The 19,393-nt window shown below is 36.1% G+C and overlaps 2 protein-coding genes across 5 annotated transcripts in view; one reads left to right on the top strand and one right to left on the bottom strand.

Moving 5' to 3' along the window:
* Window positions 1-19,393, top strand: part of LOC123778139 (ankyrin repeat domain-containing protein 26-like) — a 48,750-nt gene that overhangs the window by 5,041 nt on the left and 24,316 nt on the right. For all 4 annotated transcript variants that reach the window (XM_087857608.1, XM_087857607.1, XM_087857606.1 and 1 more), the window contains exons 2-6: window positions 6,531-6,657; window positions 9,310-9,343; window positions 14,428-14,491; window positions 17,600-17,657; window positions 17,770-17,942. In XM_087857608.1, coding sequence (XP_087713734.1) covers window positions 6,531-6,657; window positions 9,310-9,343; window positions 14,428-14,491; window positions 17,600-17,657; window positions 17,770-17,942 — 456 coding nt within the window. The remainder of the gene's footprint in view (window positions 1-6,530; window positions 6,658-9,309; window positions 9,344-14,427; window positions 14,492-17,599; window positions 17,658-17,769; window positions 17,943-19,393) is intronic.
* Window positions 1,522-5,050, bottom strand: LOC148107371 (ankyrin repeat domain-containing protein 26-like). Its single transcript, XM_087857651.1, is given in 3 exon segments — window positions 1,522-1,574; window positions 1,577-2,531; window positions 4,910-5,050. Coding segments are annotated over 3 exon segments (1,149 nt in total).

Here is a 19,393-nt window from a genome sequence, read left to right as displayed (position 1 = left end):
GGGCATAGATATTTATAAAATTTGTTATATCCACTTGTTGGATACATCCTTTAAGAATAATATGGTGTCCTTCTGTATCTCTAACAACAGTGTTTAGTTTAAAATCTAATCTGTCTGATATGAGAATTGCTACCCCAGCTTTCTTTTGAGGTCCATTGGCATGAAAAATGGTTTTCCATCCCTTCATTTTCAGTCTGGATGTATCTTTAGGTTCAAAATGAGTCTCTTGTAGACAGCAATTGGATGGGTCATGTCTTTTTATCCAATCTGCAACCCTGTGGCGTTAATGGGAGCATTTAGGCCATTCACATTGAGAGTGATTATTGAGAGATATGATTTTAATGATGTCATGTTGCTTGTGAAGTCTTGGTTTCTATAGATTGTAAATTTCTGTTCTGTATCACTCTTGGGGCCTTTTTACTTTTATCGAACCCCCCTTAATATCTCATGTAGGGCTGGCTTGGTGGTGGTCACAGATTCCTTCAGTTTCTGCCAGTCTTGGAAGGTCCTTATCTCTCCATCAATTCTGAATGACAGCCTTGCTGGATGAAGGATCCTTGGCTGCATGTTCTTCTCAGATAGAGCTTTGAAAATGCCCTGCCAACACTTCCTGGCCTGCCAGGTCTCTGTAGACAGGTCTGACGTTATTCTGATATTTTTCCCTTTGTACGTAAGGATTTTCTTCCCCCTGGCCACTATCCTTGGATCTAATATTTGCGACTGCACTATGACGTGACGTGGTGTAGGTCTGTTGTCATTGATCTTGGGAGGGGTCCTCTCTGCCTCTTGGACATGAATGCTTGGTTCCTTTGCCAGATTAGGGAAGTTCTCAGCTACATTTTGTTCAAATATCTCTTCTAGACCTCTCTTTCTCCACCTGCTTGGGGATGCTGATGAATCTGAGAGTGGAACGTTTTCATTGAGTCAGTAATCTCCTGTAATCTACATTCTGAGATTGGATTATTTTTGAGCCAAATTTCCGTTTTAACTCTCTCTTCTACCATCCCATCTTCCAATTCACTAATTCGTCTTCTGCCTCATTTATCCTGGCCATCAGAGCATCTAGTTTAGACTGCATTTGATTCATAGCATTTTTAATTTCTGGCAGATTCGCTCTCATTTCCGCCCTTAGAGATTCTATATTCTCGTTAATATCAGCATCCTAAAACACTTTATATTATTTAATCAGCTACAGATTCACTGTTGGCATGTTACATTGACTACATACCTGACTTCTGATTTGACTTAATTTCTTCGTTAAATTTAATTTTTATTTACTAGATACAAGTTAACCCTGGCTTATAGTCTATATATTTTTTATATTCAACTAGATTCAAAATTCAGCCATAATCATTCAGGTCATGATCTCGGGGTCCTGAGGTGGAGTTCTCCAATGTGGAGCCTTCTTGGGTTTCTCTCTTCCTCTCCCTTTGCCCTACCCCCATTCATGTGCAGGTGCACTCTTTCTCTCTAAAAAAGAAAATAATAATAATAATAATAATAATAATCCATAATCAAATATCACTTTGAATTTTCTCTCAGGAAGCTTGAAAAATATTTATCTTTCTGGATACTTCTCTTTCTACCTTCTCCTTTTCATACTGATAAATTCTTTTTTTTAAAAGATTAAATTCATTCATTAACTCTTCATTTCTCTCTTCCAACATAAGAGCTTGTTTTTCACTTTCAGCCTGAAGTTTTTCTAGAATATCCTGTAACTGGTCTTGGATATTAATTACTATCTTTTCTTTACTGGCAGCTTTGTTGTAAGCATCATCTAGTTGCTGTTGAAGCAACATATTTTCACTTTGTAGTTGAGATAATCTCTCTTCTAAGGATTCCTGCTGTCCAACGTATTTATTCACTTTATCTTGTTCATTTCGATACATGTGTTCAATTTCCTTTTTCTGACACTGTGTGTGACTTAGGTCTCCCTGTACACGTTCTAAAACCAAAGTCTTTTCTCTGAGGGCATCTCTTGGGTGACGGAGCTCAATTTCTAAAGTATTGAGTTGACCTTCACCTTTCGAAAGATTCTGAGAAGGCAGGTCATTGTTATCTTTCAGGTTAGACACATCGAAATTCAATTTCTCCTGCACAGGAACACATTCATCTTTTGCTCTCTGGAAAGGAAGTTCTAGGTCTCTCTTTGATGTCTGAATTTGATCACGATCCTGTATAGCACTAGCTAGTCTAGCTCGGCATGATTCAACTTTTGCATCCAGTCTTTCCTTATTTTCCTCCTTGCCCTCCGATTTTGACTTTAGCATTGTATTCTCAGCGGTCAGAGCATTAATCTGTCCACTATACAGGAATATTGTTTTTCTTAATGTTTCCTCGTTCAGTTTTATGGTCTTTCGAAGGCTGGCATTTTTCTCTTTTATAATTGCAATGTCTTCACAGTACTTCTTTTCTTTTTCCCGGTTTTGATTGTTTATAGTGCCTATTTCCAGTCTTAGCATGGCAAGTTGATGCTGACACCTGTGGTTTTTATGCAACAGACCTTTTTCTTTTCCATGACTATTAAAAATCTAAGTGAAACAAAGGAGACTTTTAGCTGGAACTCAATAAAATGACATTATCATGATGTTCTCTGAAATTAAAGAATAACCTATGTTTATACAACGAACAGGTTGCAGTAAGTGGATATCCAACGGGAAAGAAATAAAGTTGGGTCCAAACCTCAAACTTTATACAAGCCTAAATTCCCAAAGGTTCAAAAATTTAATTGAAAAAAATGAATACATGAGAGGAAAAAAGAAACCACGACAAAATTTTTAAGAATCTCACAATTGAAAGGCCTCTCTCTGATTTACAACAAACCCAGAAAGCTTGAAATAAAAGATTAATAAATCTGACGACACTAAACATTGAGTTTACAGTCTGATATCTAACACAGCTACCCCACAGTAAAATCCTTAGCTCTGCATATGTTTGGACAGATTAAATTTCCTAAAATTCTTTTTTCCTGACAATATTCCACAGAATTCCAGTTTTCTAACATTTCTATAGTCAGTTATAAGAATTGCATCTACTGACAACCGACAAATCCAGGCACTGCACTATAAACACTTCTACATACTTCAATGACCACTTTTAGTTATCACAATTCTAGAATGGAGAGGTTAAAAATAGTAAGTGAGCTGCAGGACTTTCCTCAGGTCTTCTTACTCCACTACTAGTGCTCTTGCACCAAACTGCAGTTCTTCTCTAGTGGAAATCATCAATACAAAAGGAGCCTTATATTTCAAAATACTGGTGGTAAATAAGGTAAAATGTATACAGCTCTTAGAAAAATCATCAGATTATTTGCTGCTGCAATAAATTTTATTTCCTCTTCATGATGTTTAAAATGGTAAGAAATACAAAATGGGGGGAAATACACTGAGCTGTTTTATTAGGAATAAAATACTCATCAGTTCATTATCATTAGCATATGATTGTTTCAAAAGCACCTTGTAATAAAATAGGATACCACTTGGAGCAAATTGCTACTTTTCTCAAAAGTAGGACACTAACATCCAAAAGAAAGTCTCTGAACAGGCTACACTTTTCCTCCTGTTCGTCAGTGGAAGCGTTAAGCTAACCTCTCTATTAATACAGAGGTGATGAAGTAACTGCCCCAAAACTGAAACATATGTTGTCAGTAGCAATAGTTTTGAGCTTATGGAAAGCTCATCAATTCTTGTGGAAAATAATAAAAGCCTCTCCTTTGGATGAGGACATTATGAATGCCACTATTTGACTCTTGCAGACAAATGCATTTAAATTGAGGCTATTACTTCAGCCACTGGACCAAAATGTCACCGCCCCTTATGTCTCGCCCCCATATATATATATATGCTTTACAAATCCTCTATACTTTCCATGATCTACACTGTTGGTTTTTAAAATATATATATATATATATATATGTACACACACACACACACACACACACACACACACGGAGAAAAAAATAGTAATTTCAGAAAATAAGATATGTATACATACAAATACATACACACATGTACTTCAAAATAACTAAAGAAAATACCCCAGAATGCATTTTCTTATCGGCCTTTTCTAGCTCCTTTTGTTTGCAAAGGTGATGGTTTAGAATTCCGTCTTGTAATATTCTGGCATTCTGTTCTTGAGAAAGGTGTTTCTTGTGTCGTTTTGTTCTTCTACAACCTAGAGACCTATTCTCATTAGGATTTTGGATCACACCATTAAAAAAGAAAGTCAAAAGCTTAAGAGAACTTAAAAAAAATGTTCAAAAGAAGTAGCCTTTGTAAAGACAGGATTTTTATCCTGCTCATGAATAACTCCAATTTTAATTTAAATGACAGGTAAATATGTCATAGAGTAAAAATACAGGTACATAAAGTATGTGAAATAAAATTTCTTTACAAAACATTTAACTAGTTCCATCATAGTCTCAAGGTGATTTAGCCTGCATTTTCACATAAAAATCCAAAACTGAGGTGCCTGGGTAGCTCAGTTGGTTCAGTGTCCTATTCTTGGTTTTGGCTCAAGTCATGATCTCAGGGTTGTAAGATCCAACCCCAAGTCGGGCTCTGCACTCAGCGCAGAGTCGGCTTGAGATTCTTTTCCCTCCCTCTCCCTCTACTTCTTCCCCTGCTCATGCTCTCTCTCTAAAAATAAATAAAATCTTAAAAAAAAAAAAGAGCCAACATTCACATTTATCTCAAATTACTTTCCATCCCTTAACTCAGAAAATACACATACAGCAAATATGAGAAGCCAAGGATTCCAATAAGCTATTAATTTTAGCTATAAATATCATAGTTCCTATTAGGATAAAACTGAATTTTTTATCTATTTTATATCTAAATAATATACATTAAATCAAAGGGATATTATAAATAATATTGATGGAAATATACAATTTTTATCAAAGATGTACCTGATTCAAATTATTTCTTACAGTCCTCAATTCTTCATCCCGTGTCCGAAGAGTAACTTCAAGCTGTTGTTTCATTTCAGCTTCTTTATTATACTGCTGTACTGTTCTTTTTAATTGCTCCTTAATTTTTTCATATAACATATCAGTATTTCTTCTTTTTTCTTTTTCCTGTTTGAAGGAAAACCTGCAAATAAATGTGCTTATTTTAAAATTTGTTTTGTAAGCAATAAAAAGTTCATTCCATGATCTGGTTCCACATATGTTGGTTTACTGTCCAAATGAAATTTCTATGTTCTTGCTTTTTTTTTAAGATTTTATTTATTTATTAGACAGACAGCGAGAGAGGGAACACAAGCAGGGGGAGTGGGAGAGGAAGAAACAGGCTCTTGATGTTGGCTCAGGTCGTGTTCTCAGGGTCCTGGTATATCAAGCCCCATGTCTGGCTCCATACGCAGTAGGGAGTCTGCTTGAGGATTCTCTCTCTTCCTCTCCCTCTGCCCCTTCCCCTGCACGCGCACACTGTCTCTCTCTAAAAATAAATAAATCGTTAAAAAAAAAATCACCACATCTCTACCTCTGAAACCAGTAATACATTATATGTTAATTAATTGAATTTAAATTAGAAAAGCGACACCTGGCTGGCTCAGTGGGTTAAGTGTCTGCCTTCAGCTCAAGTCATGATCCCAGGATCCTGGGATCCAGAACTGCGTTGGGCTCCTTGCTCAGTGGGGAGCCTGCTTCTCTCTCTGCCTGCCACTCCTCCTGCTTGTGTTCTCTCTCTCTTTCCCTGACCAATCAATCAATCAATCAATCAATAAAAATCTAAAAAAGAAATAAGTTAAAAAACAAAAAATAAATTTAGAACATTCAGTCATTCACGACATTCAGAATTTTGTCCCTGCTTACCATTTTTCATATGTTATTACCATAATTCACCCCCTCACCAATAATTTTGAAATACTCTTCTGGTTTTGGTTCCTTTATGTTCATCTTTACATTGCTGTCAGAGGGACCTTTTTAAATACGTTTGTGACGATGTAACATCTCTGCTTATTTGGTGGATACCCATGACATGAAGGAGAAAGTTCATATTCTAGCATGACACTTGCCTTCTTTGGTTCAGTCCTGATTTTCCAATTACATGTCTGTATCCCATTCCCAAAAAGTGTGTTCCAGCTTTGCCACATTCTCTAGCTATCGTCACTTCCTGTGTTATTTCATAGTTCATCCTTTTGCTCCTCCTACCTTTTCTAGAAGGCCCTTCACACCCTCCTTGTGCACTTTGTCTGTCTTTCAAGATACAGCCCTATCTTTGCAGCACTTCCTGAGCTTCCCACATACAACTGTTTTCTCTTTTGTGCCTTCGCTGTGCTTCATTCACCTCACCTGTAGAACTAGTAAATGATACTCTCTGTTCTTATCTGTTTTCGTCCATCTCTACCCCTACTACCATACAGGGTAGTCTCTGTCTTTTCTTTCTATTTCCAACCTGTCCCAGGATAGTGCCTATGGCTTGACAGAGACGGTATGTATTTGTCTTTCTTGAGTAAGTGAGTGAGCGAGCAATTGAATTAATGTGATGTTTTCTGAAGGTGGGTTTTGTTTTGTGTTGTTTTTATAGGAAGGAGAGGTGCTATCAGCAATTGGGGAAAAGGACAATGGGATTGATATGGAAAGTGCTCCACGAGAGCAAACAGTTAATGACAACTTGACTTCTGCTGATAGAGCATCCAAAAATAATGGAGATGGTAAGTGAGTGAACATCTATGAATCTTTTTCTATGCTTAAGTGCTGGTACATCACAATCGGTAAGTCTGTAGATCTGGATATGTTTTCCATTTCATTAAGGTATATTTCTTTTGCTGTCTTTCCTTATAAGTATCCCGATGACTACCAACTTTTTCTTCTTGAAAATACTTCAACTCCCTGAAAATCTTTACTGCTATTACATTTATTTTATTGAAATATTCATGAATGGGGATAGGCTTGTATATGTGGCCAATTAGATTACCACGTTTTTAACCATCTATGTATATAAGATAACTCACTTTGTTTTCTCCCAAATGAGTCCTATTGGTCTTTAATGATCAGATCCACTATTTTCAGGGTGGAGTGGATAACTCATCCTGTATTTTGGATGAAGTATTTTTGACTTTTTGACTAGTTTGTTCACTACTGCCTTTAACAGGTGAATTATGTTTTTAATTGTATAAGAAATTAAGAAAAAGACTGGAAACAAAAAAACTATAATCAGTAGTGTGTAATCAGTAGTTATATATTTTTCTATAATTATCCCAGTTACCTTATTGATTCATAACAACCATAAAAATGAATTAAGCCCTATTTAGTTGGAGAAATTTTATGTGATCTTTTCATTTTTTTACAGGAACTTTTTACTATAGAATATATTGATAATTATCAGGATTCTCTTTTTTTCTGATTAAAATAGGATTGTTGCTTGTATCATATTATTTTCTGACATCATTATTTCATCCTTTATTCAAATGGATATAGAATTACAGAAATCTCCAAGGCAACTACTAAGAAAAACAGATTGAAGGAAAGGTGTTCTGTGACATGACCTACTGACTGTAATCATGTACAAAACATCAACCCACATCATAAAGATTCCACATAATGCAGTTGTATTAGAGGCTCCCAAAACGACACCCAGATGTGGTTTTTCACTAGAAGACCTCACAGGTCTCAGCATAGTTGTACTCATGCCTGAGGTTTATTACGGTGAAAGGATACAAAACAAAATCAGCACAGAGCAAAGGGGCATGGAGTCTAGAGGAAGCCAAGTGCAGGTTTCCATGCGTATGGATGTGCTTCATTCCTCCAGCATCACATTATGATGACACATGTGAAACGTTGTCTGCCAATAGAGGAATCTTAGAGAGACTAACTGAAGTTTTCTTTAAATGACAGTCAGGTAGGCATCTTTCCCCTAGCATATACCAAAATTCCAGGTTCACAGAAGGAAATGAAGTATACGGGATAAATCACCTGGTTGGTACCAAGACTTAGGCAGAGCCACTCTTAGCAGTTATGGAATGGTGGGAACCCTGCCCACATCCAGGCTTCAAGATACCAACCAAGGGCCAGCCGTTCAGGTGGGATCTAACGGTGGCTGTCTTTGGCCTGCTGTGTGGAATCTTTTCTGCACAGGAATTATAGCCCTGACTTACTTTTTAGTCAGATTTTCTTTCAATAGCAGGTAATATGGTGATATAACATGGTACTGATTTCAGGAGCATCATCCTGTACCACAGTGGTACATTGTTACATTAACATTAAGTCATCTTTGTCCCCCAAAGTCCATAGTTTACATTAGGGCTCAGTCCGGTGTTGTACACCCAATGCACCCATGTGGTGTCACATAGAACAGTTCCACTGCCTCAAAAGTCCTCTGGGCTGTGCCTATTCATCCCTCCTTTTGCCGCAACCCTTAATTCCTAACTTACAAAGTTTTACCTTTCCAGAATGTTAAAGAGTTGCAATCATACAGTAGGTATCTTCTTGGATGTTTAAAACATTAAAATTCCAAGGTAATTGAATGTACCGATTCAAGATAGCCTTTGTCCTTTGTTTTGTTCATCAGTGTAGGATCTGATGACCTGTGCCTTACGGACTGAGAAAGTGTGATTTCTGTAGACATTTGTCACATAATGGGGAGGGCTGAGAACAATGACATTATGTACTACTACCTAGCACTAACCATTGGTACCATCCTCGTCTAAGAGGTGAGTCCAGATAGACTGTCTAGCAATGAAAGTAGGTAGTCTCAAGAGGTTATACTTTATTAAACCAGACACTCAAATCACTAACTCTTTCAAACTTACCTTGCAATTGGAAATAAGGCGCGAGAGAGTCTGTTTGCTGTGTTTTGCCATGCTGCAAAGTACCGTGGCTACAGACCAAACTTTGTGATGAGGTGTTTCATCGTAAACTTAACAGTCTCTGCTGAAGTGCTGGAGAAGTTCTGCTGTGTTATAGCAAAATAAATACAGTCTCTTTTAACTGCTCCTGGTCGTGGAAGTCCAGAAGAATCATGCTATTTAAGTTTGACTTTGTCAGTCTATGATAATGATTCTGCTGATGATAGCATTTTCTGACAGTCTCATAGGGTTTGGTTACAATTATGGTCACTATAAACATTCACTTGCAGGTACCAAATTTTGATAAATACCATTCTTTTCTTGCATTTGGTAAACGTAGAGGAGAAAGTAAGATTTCTTAATGCATTAACTGCCTACCTATAGTATGCTTAATTTTCCCTCCAGTGTGGTTTCCAGGTCTGGTCCCAAAAATATACTTTTTAAGAAATCATCAGTCTTATACTTTTAATCTGTATTTTTCTAATGTTGATTTAAAATGTATCTTGGTTTTTTCTTTAGCGGTGGATGAGAGTTCTGAAGACACGTTAAGCAGGTAGGATTTTTATGGATTTTTAAAAATTATGTGTTGACTGAGGGAATGCAGAGAAAAGCCTTTGTGGAGAGTTCTACTCCGGGCTAGAGACTGTATTATGTGCTGGACATTTATTACTTACGTAGTCATTACAATAGCTTCACAAAGTAGCTGTGCTATTATAGCCTATTTTTTATTAATTAGTCAGCTGTGGTTCAGGGAGGTTGATTAATTGACCTATGATTCCATAGTTAATGAGTAGCAGAGCCATGATGTGACTGTCAGCCTGTGTGACTCCCACACCCATTCTTCTGTTCCTCAGCAGCACTGGGATTAAGATACCGATCCTAGTCAGATCAACTCAGAAAGTCAAATGTAGTCATGTGTTAACTCGGATTTAGAGTTTTCTTAAGAAACCAGGTTAGTCCAAGCGTTTGTCCTAGTATATTTGACAACTAGTGATAACTAGAGGCAATTAGTGCGGTGGTAACTAGTCTCTTATTTTTACATATCAAAGATTTTAGGGTGGATCTCAGTAACCTATAGCCACAGTACATAGCTTTTACATAAGCAAGACCTAATCACGCAAGTTCTTAGCTGTACTGATGTCTGCTCTCCTTGAGATGAATGATTTTTCCAGAAGTGAAGGATATGTAATCTAGGTGTAGACCATGTTACATTAATTAAATTTATCATCTATTTAGAGGATCTTTCTAAATGGTTCTATATTTACTGATTCCCAGTCTAGTTTTCCCTTTAGACTAGTACCCTTCACTAGTTCTTTGAAGCTTTTTCTTTTCTTTTTTTTTTTTTTGTAGACTTTTTTCCTTTTCTCTATGACTTTTCTATAATCTTTTTCAATTTTTTTTTTAACTTTCTTCTCTGCTTTTCTTGGTGCTTCTTGTATTCCATTAATTTCTTCTACTTCTGCCAGCTAAGTATTCTCTGTTTTTCTGTAGACAACATCAAGAACACATAATTTCAGGATTTTAAGGAATCTTAGAGATGAATGAATCAAAATACCGTCGGGTACTGCAACCTATGTTTAACATCCTTACCAAATGGTTGTTTAAATAGAGAATTTGAAACTCAAAAGAGATTAAAGTGACCTTTTTGGCTATGATCAGTAACAAGAGTGAGGTTTAAATTCAGGTTTCTTCCTTTTTCCTCATCTAGTGGGTGAATGTTTTAATAATAGAAAGATGGGGAGTGGGTCTAGTAAACACAGTGAAGGTGGGTTAGGAAGGAGTTAGCAGGGGATGCCGAGTTTCAAGAACAACAACGTTGGGTTGGACAGGAATAAGAGTTTTAGAAAAGATGTCAGAATATTGGGTTTTATTGTAAGTTAGTTAAAGATGCTCTATAGGAAGGAAGGATACACACACAAAGGAATGAAGGACACAGGATATTGGGAGTTGTGTAGAAAGGCATATTAAAATAGACGGTTCAAGAGAATCCTGAGAAGCTTTTTTGTTTGTTGGTTTAATTGAGCGAACTAGCGTAGTTCAGGTTTTCTGTTGACAGATATTAAAATTATTTGAGCCACTGGGAAGAATCTTTTTACAGAATATAGGAATGTGATACCATCTACTTCCATTCCAACTTACAGAGAGTGGCTTAGATCCTCTCGAGTAATAGGGGGAATGGAGATTCTGAACTGTCTAGATGTATGGCCCAAGGTAGTGGTCTCCTCCATCCACCTCTTTTCCTAATTCTTTGATGCCCTTCCATGTACATGTAGGGTTTGGTGGGGTGGGACTGGGTGTCATATCCATAACAGAGCTTCATTTGGGTAGTTGGTAACATGTCTACGTTGAGATGACTCCATGGATGACTGAAACTCCGTGTAGCTTGTTCTCCAGGAGCAGCAAATGGCTCCTACTGTTAGTCATTTGAGCTTATCCTTGTTTTGGGAGCCTGTGCTTTCATAGTCTAGAGATTGAAAAGTTGGAGAGTACGGCTGAGCCCTGCAGAAGAGTGATCCAGGAGTGGGAGCTCACAGAAAGGAACTATTAGGCAGTGTCTAGGGAAATAGAGGCACGGCTACCTGGACTTTATTTTTTATAGCAGTCTCTCTTCTTGGGTATCTGAGTGCCTATGAAGGTTTTTAAGGTCTTGCTAGGTTATATAAGGCAGGACCTGTGTAGGAAAGAAGTTGGACCTTCTAATTTTTAATCTTTCAATCTCTCTGGGAAGAGTATTCACACTAATAACATAAATTTGTGTATTTATTTATTTTTTTAAATTGAAGCATAGTTGATACACAGCATTGTGTTAGTTTCAGGTGTACAACATAGTGATTCAACAACTCTGTATGTTACACCATGCTTAGCACAAGTGTAGCTACTATCTGTTACTGCATAATGCTATTACGGTACCATTGACTGTATACCCTATGCTGTACTTGTATCCCTGTGACTTACTATAACTGGAATCCTGAACCTCCCTTTTCCCTTTGCCCATGTTGTCTGTCTGCCACCCCCTTCCCTTCTGGCCATACAGAATTCTCTGTATTTCTGGGTCTGTTTCTGTTTTTTGTTTGTTCATTTGTTCTACATTCTAGATTCTACATATAAGTGAAATCATATAGTATTTGTCTATCTCTGTCTGACATATTTCACTTAGCATAATATCCTCTAGGTACATCTACATTGTTGCAGATGGCAAGATCTCCTCCTTTTTTTGTGGCTAGGTAACATTCCTCTGTGTGTTTGTGTGTGTGTGTGTGTGTGTGTGTGTGTGTGTGTGTGTGTGTGAAAGAGAGAGAGAGAGAGAGAGGTACATCTGTTGATGGACACTTGGGTTGTTTCCATATCATGGCTGTTGTAAAGAATGCTGCAATAAACGTGGGGGTGCATGTATCTTTTCAAATTAGTGTGTTCATTTCTTTGGGGAAGTATTAAATAACCAGTAGTGGAATTACTGGATCATATGGTATTTCTATTTTTAATTTTTCAAGGAACCTCCATACTGTTTTTCACAGTGGCTGCACCAGTTTCTATCCCCAACACCAGTTTACAAGGGTTCTTTTTTCTCTACATCCTCGCCAATACTTGTTTTTTGTGTTTTTGATTCTAGCCATTCTGACAGGTGTAAGGTGATAATTCATTGTGGTTAACTTTTGTACGATTAACTTTCAAACATTTCAGAGAGTTCTTTGCTTGTCACTCTTACTTATGGGAGCTAAGACTGGGTCTTTACTAGGTGTTTCACGTCTTCGGAGAGGTGGAGACAAAACAGAGAACGAAAACTGTTTAAAACCAGAGTCCAAAGTTTGAAAGACCTGTACTCTAGCAACTGTAAAACAGTGATGACAGAAACTGAAGATGACACAAAGAAGTGGAAAGACATTCTATGCTCATGGATGGGAAGAACACATATCGTTAAAATGTCTATAGTACGCAACGCAATCTGCAGTTTTAATGCAATGCCTATTGAAATACCAACGACATTTCTCACAGAACTAGAACAAACAGTCCTAAAATTTGTATGGAACCACTGAAGACTTCGAATAGCCACAGCAACATTGAAAAAGAAAAACAAATTGGAGGTATCACAATTGCAGATTTCAAGTGATAATACAAAGCTATCATAATCCAAACAGTATGGTACTGGCATAAAAACAGAGATATAGATCAGTGGAAAAAAACAGAAAACCCAGAACGAAACCCATAAGAATATGGTCAATTAATCCTTGACGAAGCAGGAAAGAATATCCAATGCGGAAAAAGCAGTCTCTTCAACAAATGGTGTTGGGAAAAGTGAACAGCTACATGCAAAAGAATGAAACTGGACAGAAGAATAAACTCAGAAATGGGTTTAAGACCTAAATGTGACACCTGAAATCATAACATACTTGAAGAGCGCACAGGCAATAATCTCTCTGATATTGGCTGTAGCAACATTTTTTTGCTAGTTCTATGTCCTGAGGCAAGAGCAGTAAAAGCAAAAATAAACTGTTGGGACGACATCAAGATCAAAAGGTTTTGCACAGTGACGGAATCAATACACAAAACAAAAAGGCAACCTAGAGAATGGGAGAAGATATTTGCAGATGACATATCTGATAAAGGGTTAGTATACAAATATGAAGTACTGATAGAACTCAACACCCAAACGCAACCCTGTTTAAAAATGATGAGAAGACAGGAGCATACATTTTTCCAAAGAAAACATACAGATGGCCAACAGGCACATAAGAAAATGCTTAACATCACTCATCGTCAGGGAAATGCGAATGAAAACTGCAACGAGATACCACCGCCCACCCATCAGAATGGCTAAAATCAAAAACACAAGATACAAGTGTTGGTCGGAAGATGGAGAAAAAGGAACCCTCTTGGACTATTGGTGGGAATGCAAACTGGTACAGCCACTGTGGGAAAAAGTATGGCGTTTCCTCAAAAAGCTAAAAATAGAACTACCCTACAATCCAGTGATTGCACTACTGGGTATTTATTCAAAAAATACAAAAACACCAATTCAAAGGGATACATGCAGCCCTATGTTTACTACAGCATTATTTGCAATAGTCAGCCCAAGTGTCCATTGACAGATGAATGGATAAAGAGGAAGTGGTATATATACACAATGGAATATTATTCAGCCATGGAAAAGAATGAAATCTTGCCATTTACAATGAAATGGATGGAAATAGAGAGTATTAAGCTAAGCGAAGTAAGTCAGAGAAAGACATCAACCGTATGATTTCCCTCATGTAGAATTTAAGGAACAATAAAAATGAGCAAAGAAAAAAAAGAGAGAGAAACCCAGAAACAGCCTCTTAACTATAGAGAACAAATTGATGGTTGCCAGAGGGGAGATCGGTGGGGGAATGGCTGAAATAGGAGATAGGGAGTAAGGAATGCCCTTGTCATGAGGAGCCCTGGGTGATGTATGCAATTCCCGAATCATTATATTGTATACACGAAACTAATATAGCACTGCATGTTAATGGTACTGGAATTAAAATAAAAACTTAGTAATAAAAACAGAGGCCAAATTTTAATTATATCAAGAAACTTCTTTCAATAAATAGATAGCTGACCTTTCAGTCAATTTTTCTTTTTAATGAACTTGGTTTTGTTGTATATTTTTGTCTAAAGGCTTTCTGTTTGCCGTGGTGCCGATGATGCACGGCCTACATCAGATGATGACTTTAATATCAAGGTAAAGTACTCTCTTGTGAAATTAATTTTCCTGCTCTGAATTTAGTTTTGTCTATTATTTACTGTTAAAATTTAGCAGTGGCCTGCCTGTCATCATTTTATGTTTGTAATGGAAAGTTGGTCAGAACAAACAATTTTACAAAATTATGACAAGTTGAAAAATCTTTTTTTTTACTCTGGCAAATAGTGAAGGTGGAGGTTGAAGAAAATGAGCTGGAAAATATATAATGACAGGAAAATTATATTGGGAAAAGCTTTTGCATAATGGTGGAAATATGACATTTAGTCAAGGATAAGGATTCTTACTGTGAGTTTTAAATTATCTTAACATGACTGTCTTTCTCTTTGCATCTTTCATTCTTGCTTTCTTGCTTTCTTGTTTTCTTTCTTTCTCTCATTCTTTCTTTTTTTCTCTCTTTCTTTCTTTCTTTCTTTCTTTCTTTCTTTCTTTCTTTCTTCTTTCTCTTATTCTTGCTCTCTTTTCCTTCCTTCCTTCCTTCCTTCCTTCCTTCCTTCCTTCCTTCCTTCCTTTTTCTTTCTTTTTTTCTCTAGAAAACATGAATTTTATAGTACTAATGCCTAAATGAAATCTTTAGTGGATCCAATTATTTATTGCAGATGTTTTTTCTTGGACATTTTTTATTTTGGCAGCCTGTAGTGTTATGACAGAAGATATTTTTTCTGTTTCTATCCTTTGTTCTACATTCAGACTAAAATAAATTGACATTGTGGAAATTCAGAAATTTAAATTGTTTCTCAACATGTATATTGCGAAGGCATTCCACTGTGCTTTCAAAATGATTCCATGGAGAGTATAGTTAAAACTCTTTATCTATGTGAAGAATACATGTTTTGCCTTAAATAATAATCAGCTCTAGAAGCAGAGGCTCTTCATACCCATACGGTAAAATGTCCAATTTCAGAAATCTTTTATATTAGAGTTTAAAAAATATCTACTTGTAGCCTTTGTATCAGATTCTAAAACTGAAAATCTCACTCATTTTATGTTTATTTAAATATTCATTTGAAAGCCCCTGCATCATTATATGCTGCTGGATGTTAGGAAACATAATTGTGCATCTCTTGGAACACCTAGAATAAAGTCTTGCTTGGAAGAGGCAATTTAATATTTTTGAATGTGAATAAATGAGCAGACAGATGGAATTCTGTATAATGGAATGTTATAAGTAATGTAATGTGTATAATATGTCATAATTAAATACATAAATTTTAAAAAATATGGCTCAAATTTAGATTCTATTTTCATGTTTAGGCTTTATAAGTGCAAATGAATTATGTTGAGGAAACAAAGAAATAAATAAGAAGGAAGGTTACAGTGTATTTTTTAGTATCCTCTAATTGTGAGCTTAGAGTTGTAGATGAAAATGCCCAACTATTTTCTTTAACCCCACCTATGTCCCATTAGATATATCCTTTCAAGGAATCCATTTCTCCTTAGAATTCTCATTACCAGTTCTTTCTCCATGTGTAAAGTTGATTTATTAGAAACATTTCTTTTTCTATTTTTTTCTCTCTCTGGTAATAATTTATAGCTTTAAGATAGTGATAGATGACCACAAATTGAACAACCTATAGTGAAAAAATTAAATTCTTTACTACAGTAATTATAAAGAAATAGTTGTAGAGTGAGAAAAGTCAGTATTATTAGGGATAAACTATGCACAAGAGCCTCTGTCTTATATATATTTATAATTTATTTGTAATATATATTTATAATATGTAATTGAAAAAATTTTAGAGACTTCTGTTTGTTGTATATCCATAATCATACTTACATATTCCAGAAAATACGTATTTTTTCCATATACGTTTTGTACTTACATTTTTCCTTTTTTTCCTTGTCTTAAGCTTGTGCTTGATTGATTGGTCATGTCTTATTGTTTTCCTTTTTGCTTCTTCTCCCCCCAACTCTTTTTTTTTTTTTAATGACTTATCCCTACCCCAATTTTTCCTTGAAGAAACATTTCTTTACAGTCTGCTCTTTCAGTCCTTCTCTTTCTGTCTCCATTGTCAATATATTTGGTTATGGCTTTGTGTTGTCTGAGTGTGGTTTTCATTCATGAATCATTGCCCTACAAGGTTTATTATTAGTTTTTTCCTCTTTTCTGGAAGGAGCTGAATTTAAGCAATCATTTGTCTTTAGCATTTTGACAAACAAAACCAACTTAAAGTGTAATTCCAACTTACCTAAATAAGATACTACTAAACACTAAATTTTAGTATTTTCTCCTACAAGAGATATTCGTGCAAATATAAATCATGCAAACACATGTTAAAGTATAAATAATTAATCTAAATTTCTTAATGTTTGGGGTTTTTATCAATAATGCTTTCAATTACCTAGGAACAAAGTTGTGTTTTAGGTTACTTTGGTAAAGAAAGTATTTAAAAATATTTAAAATTTCATTTTAATTTACATATACTGTATTCTTAGTTTTAGAGGTAGAATTCAGTGATTCATTAGTTGCAAACAACACCCAGTGCTCATTAATTCAAGTACCCTCCTTAAGAGTGAAATCGTGGTAGTCGTCTTTCTCTGACTGACTTATTTCGCTTAGCAGAATACCTTCTAGTTCCATTCATGTCATTGCAAATGGCAGGAGTTCGTTCTTTTTGATGGCTGAGTAATATTCCATTGTGTGTATATGCCACATCTTCTTTATCCATTCATCTGCCAGTGGACATCTAGGCTCTTTCCATAGTTTGGCTATTGTGGACTTGCTGCTGTTAACATTGGGGAGCAGGTGCCCCTTCAGATCACTATGTTTGTATCCTTTGGAGAAATACCTAGTAGTGCAGTTGCTGGGTTGTAGGCTAGCTTTACTTTTAAATGGTTCAGGAAGAATTTGTATGATAATCAGGGGTAAGGAAAGTAACACTTTGGGACTAGCTATTAAATCTCTCATAATCCTCACCCCATGAGAAAATGTAGGCTAGTAAATGGCAGAATGGTGACTTGAATCTACATTTGAATGATTCCAAAAGCTGTGTTCTTTGTGTAGCGGTGCTCATTTGATAATAGCGACTATTATGATTATTTTACCAAATGTGATACTTGCAATCCTTAAAACTATTAATTTTTTTCTAGAATGTCCCCAAACCAAGCTTAAGAAAGCTAATGGCTGCTTGTGAGAAATTCAAGAACTGTAAGCTATTTGAAGACTTGTGTTATTCACTGCTGTTTGTCCATTCTTGTGTTACTCAGTAATTCAAAATTACAGATATTTTCATGTACTCTTTATTTTGTTTTTTACTAAGTGGAAACAAAACGTGGCCTTATTACAGTAGGCGATAAGCTTTCACTTACGGATGATAATTCTGATCATGAAGATGAAAATACAAAAGTGCATGACCTTTTTTGTCCTGAAATTCCATCACCCAACACTCTTAAAAAACCTCTCAGGCCGTTAGAAGGCCTTGGTGTTACAAAGGTAAGTTGTTTTGTTTTAAACTTTTTTCCCTGATATTTTTTTTCACATACATCCCCTTGATCCTTATAATGACAAGACTCTTAGGAAGAAATGGAATTCCTCCAAATCATAAGAGGACACAGTGTAATAACAACAGGGAGATAAGTACCGGATTGAGATTTATAAAGGTTGGTGGGAGTGAACAATTCTTAGGTATGCCAGTATGGAAGTAAAGAATTAGAAAGCACTGGCAAGAACAGCTAGATGGATGTGAAGATGAAGGAGGGGGTGGGGGGAAGAATGTATTTAAGAAGGGCAAGATGAATAATATTTTTCAATATGTTTAAAAATTCCCAAACTTTGAGTAATAATTTGATCTTGAGTTCAGACTTTCTCTTGTAATCTAAACCCTTTAATGAAATTGAGGATGGATTACCTTAATGATAATTTGTTGTGATTTGTAATTAAAAATTTGTAATTTATTGTCCTCATCAAGAATGACTACTAGGTCATTATGCAAACGTTTTTCTCAAAGGAATATATTTTTCCTTTTGTTGGATTTTGAAAAGGAAAAGAGATGCCAGTGAAAAAGTAGAAATGAGTGCTCAATCAGGGCCTTACGTACTAACAGTGCTCCTAGCATTCATTGCAAGTTCTGCAGCTCATTTCTTTTCATTCACTTGAATTAATCAGCCTTTCAGAGATTTAACAATCGAATCTCAGAAAAAATTAATGTGCAATCCCCAATTCCAACTTATTGATCCGTAGTGAAAACCATATAACTATTTACCAAGCAGAACCAGATTCTCGTGCCATTTACACCCTCCTTTGTAGGAGAGGCTACCAATGATGTAAGATGAGAGGATTGCATTGTGAGTCCTAACTTGGAACAATGAGGTAGATGCACCTACCACTAGTTTCTTTTAGTCACAAAAGCTGCATACTTTCAAATTTCATTATACAGCTATACCTATGAGGGGAACTGGCACATTCTGTTGACTGGTCCTTTCCGTGGCCCAAGAAACATCAAAAATTATTTTTTTTCTAGATTTCATATAAATTAGTCACATTGGATTACTGTGCTTTTCATTGCGTGTCAGTAACATGACAATATGTTGATTAAGAGTCTTCTGTGAATGAGAATGCCAGGGTTTGTCCCCCTCCAGTGTCATACAGAAATCTATTAAGGAAGGTATCAAATATTGTCAGGTTTTTAAGAATATCCATAGCTATTCTATAGATTCCAATGGAAATGAATTAGGGTTATGACAGAAAATTATTAGCCACTTTAAGGTCTACCCTGTGAAACAAAAACTTAGCTTTCAACCAACTCAGTCCATAGTCCTGACTTCTCTAGAAGGATTTAGCTCACGAATCCCCAGGCCAGAGACTACTGGGTTAAGATATTCGATGGACACAGTTTTGAGGTGAAGAATCTGGATTGGGAAGAAGAGATATATCGTTCTAGGCTG

Source organism: Ursus americanus, chromosome 31 (assembly GCF_024610735.1).
Source record: "Ursus americanus isolate L20-20 chromosome 31, mUrsAme1.1.p, whole genome shotgun sequence".
Lineage (NCBI taxonomy): Eukaryota > Metazoa > Chordata > Mammalia > Carnivora > Ursidae > Ursus > Ursus americanus.
Note: the sequence above shows the minus strand (reverse complement) of the source record. Positions and strands in the feature narration are given on the sequence as shown.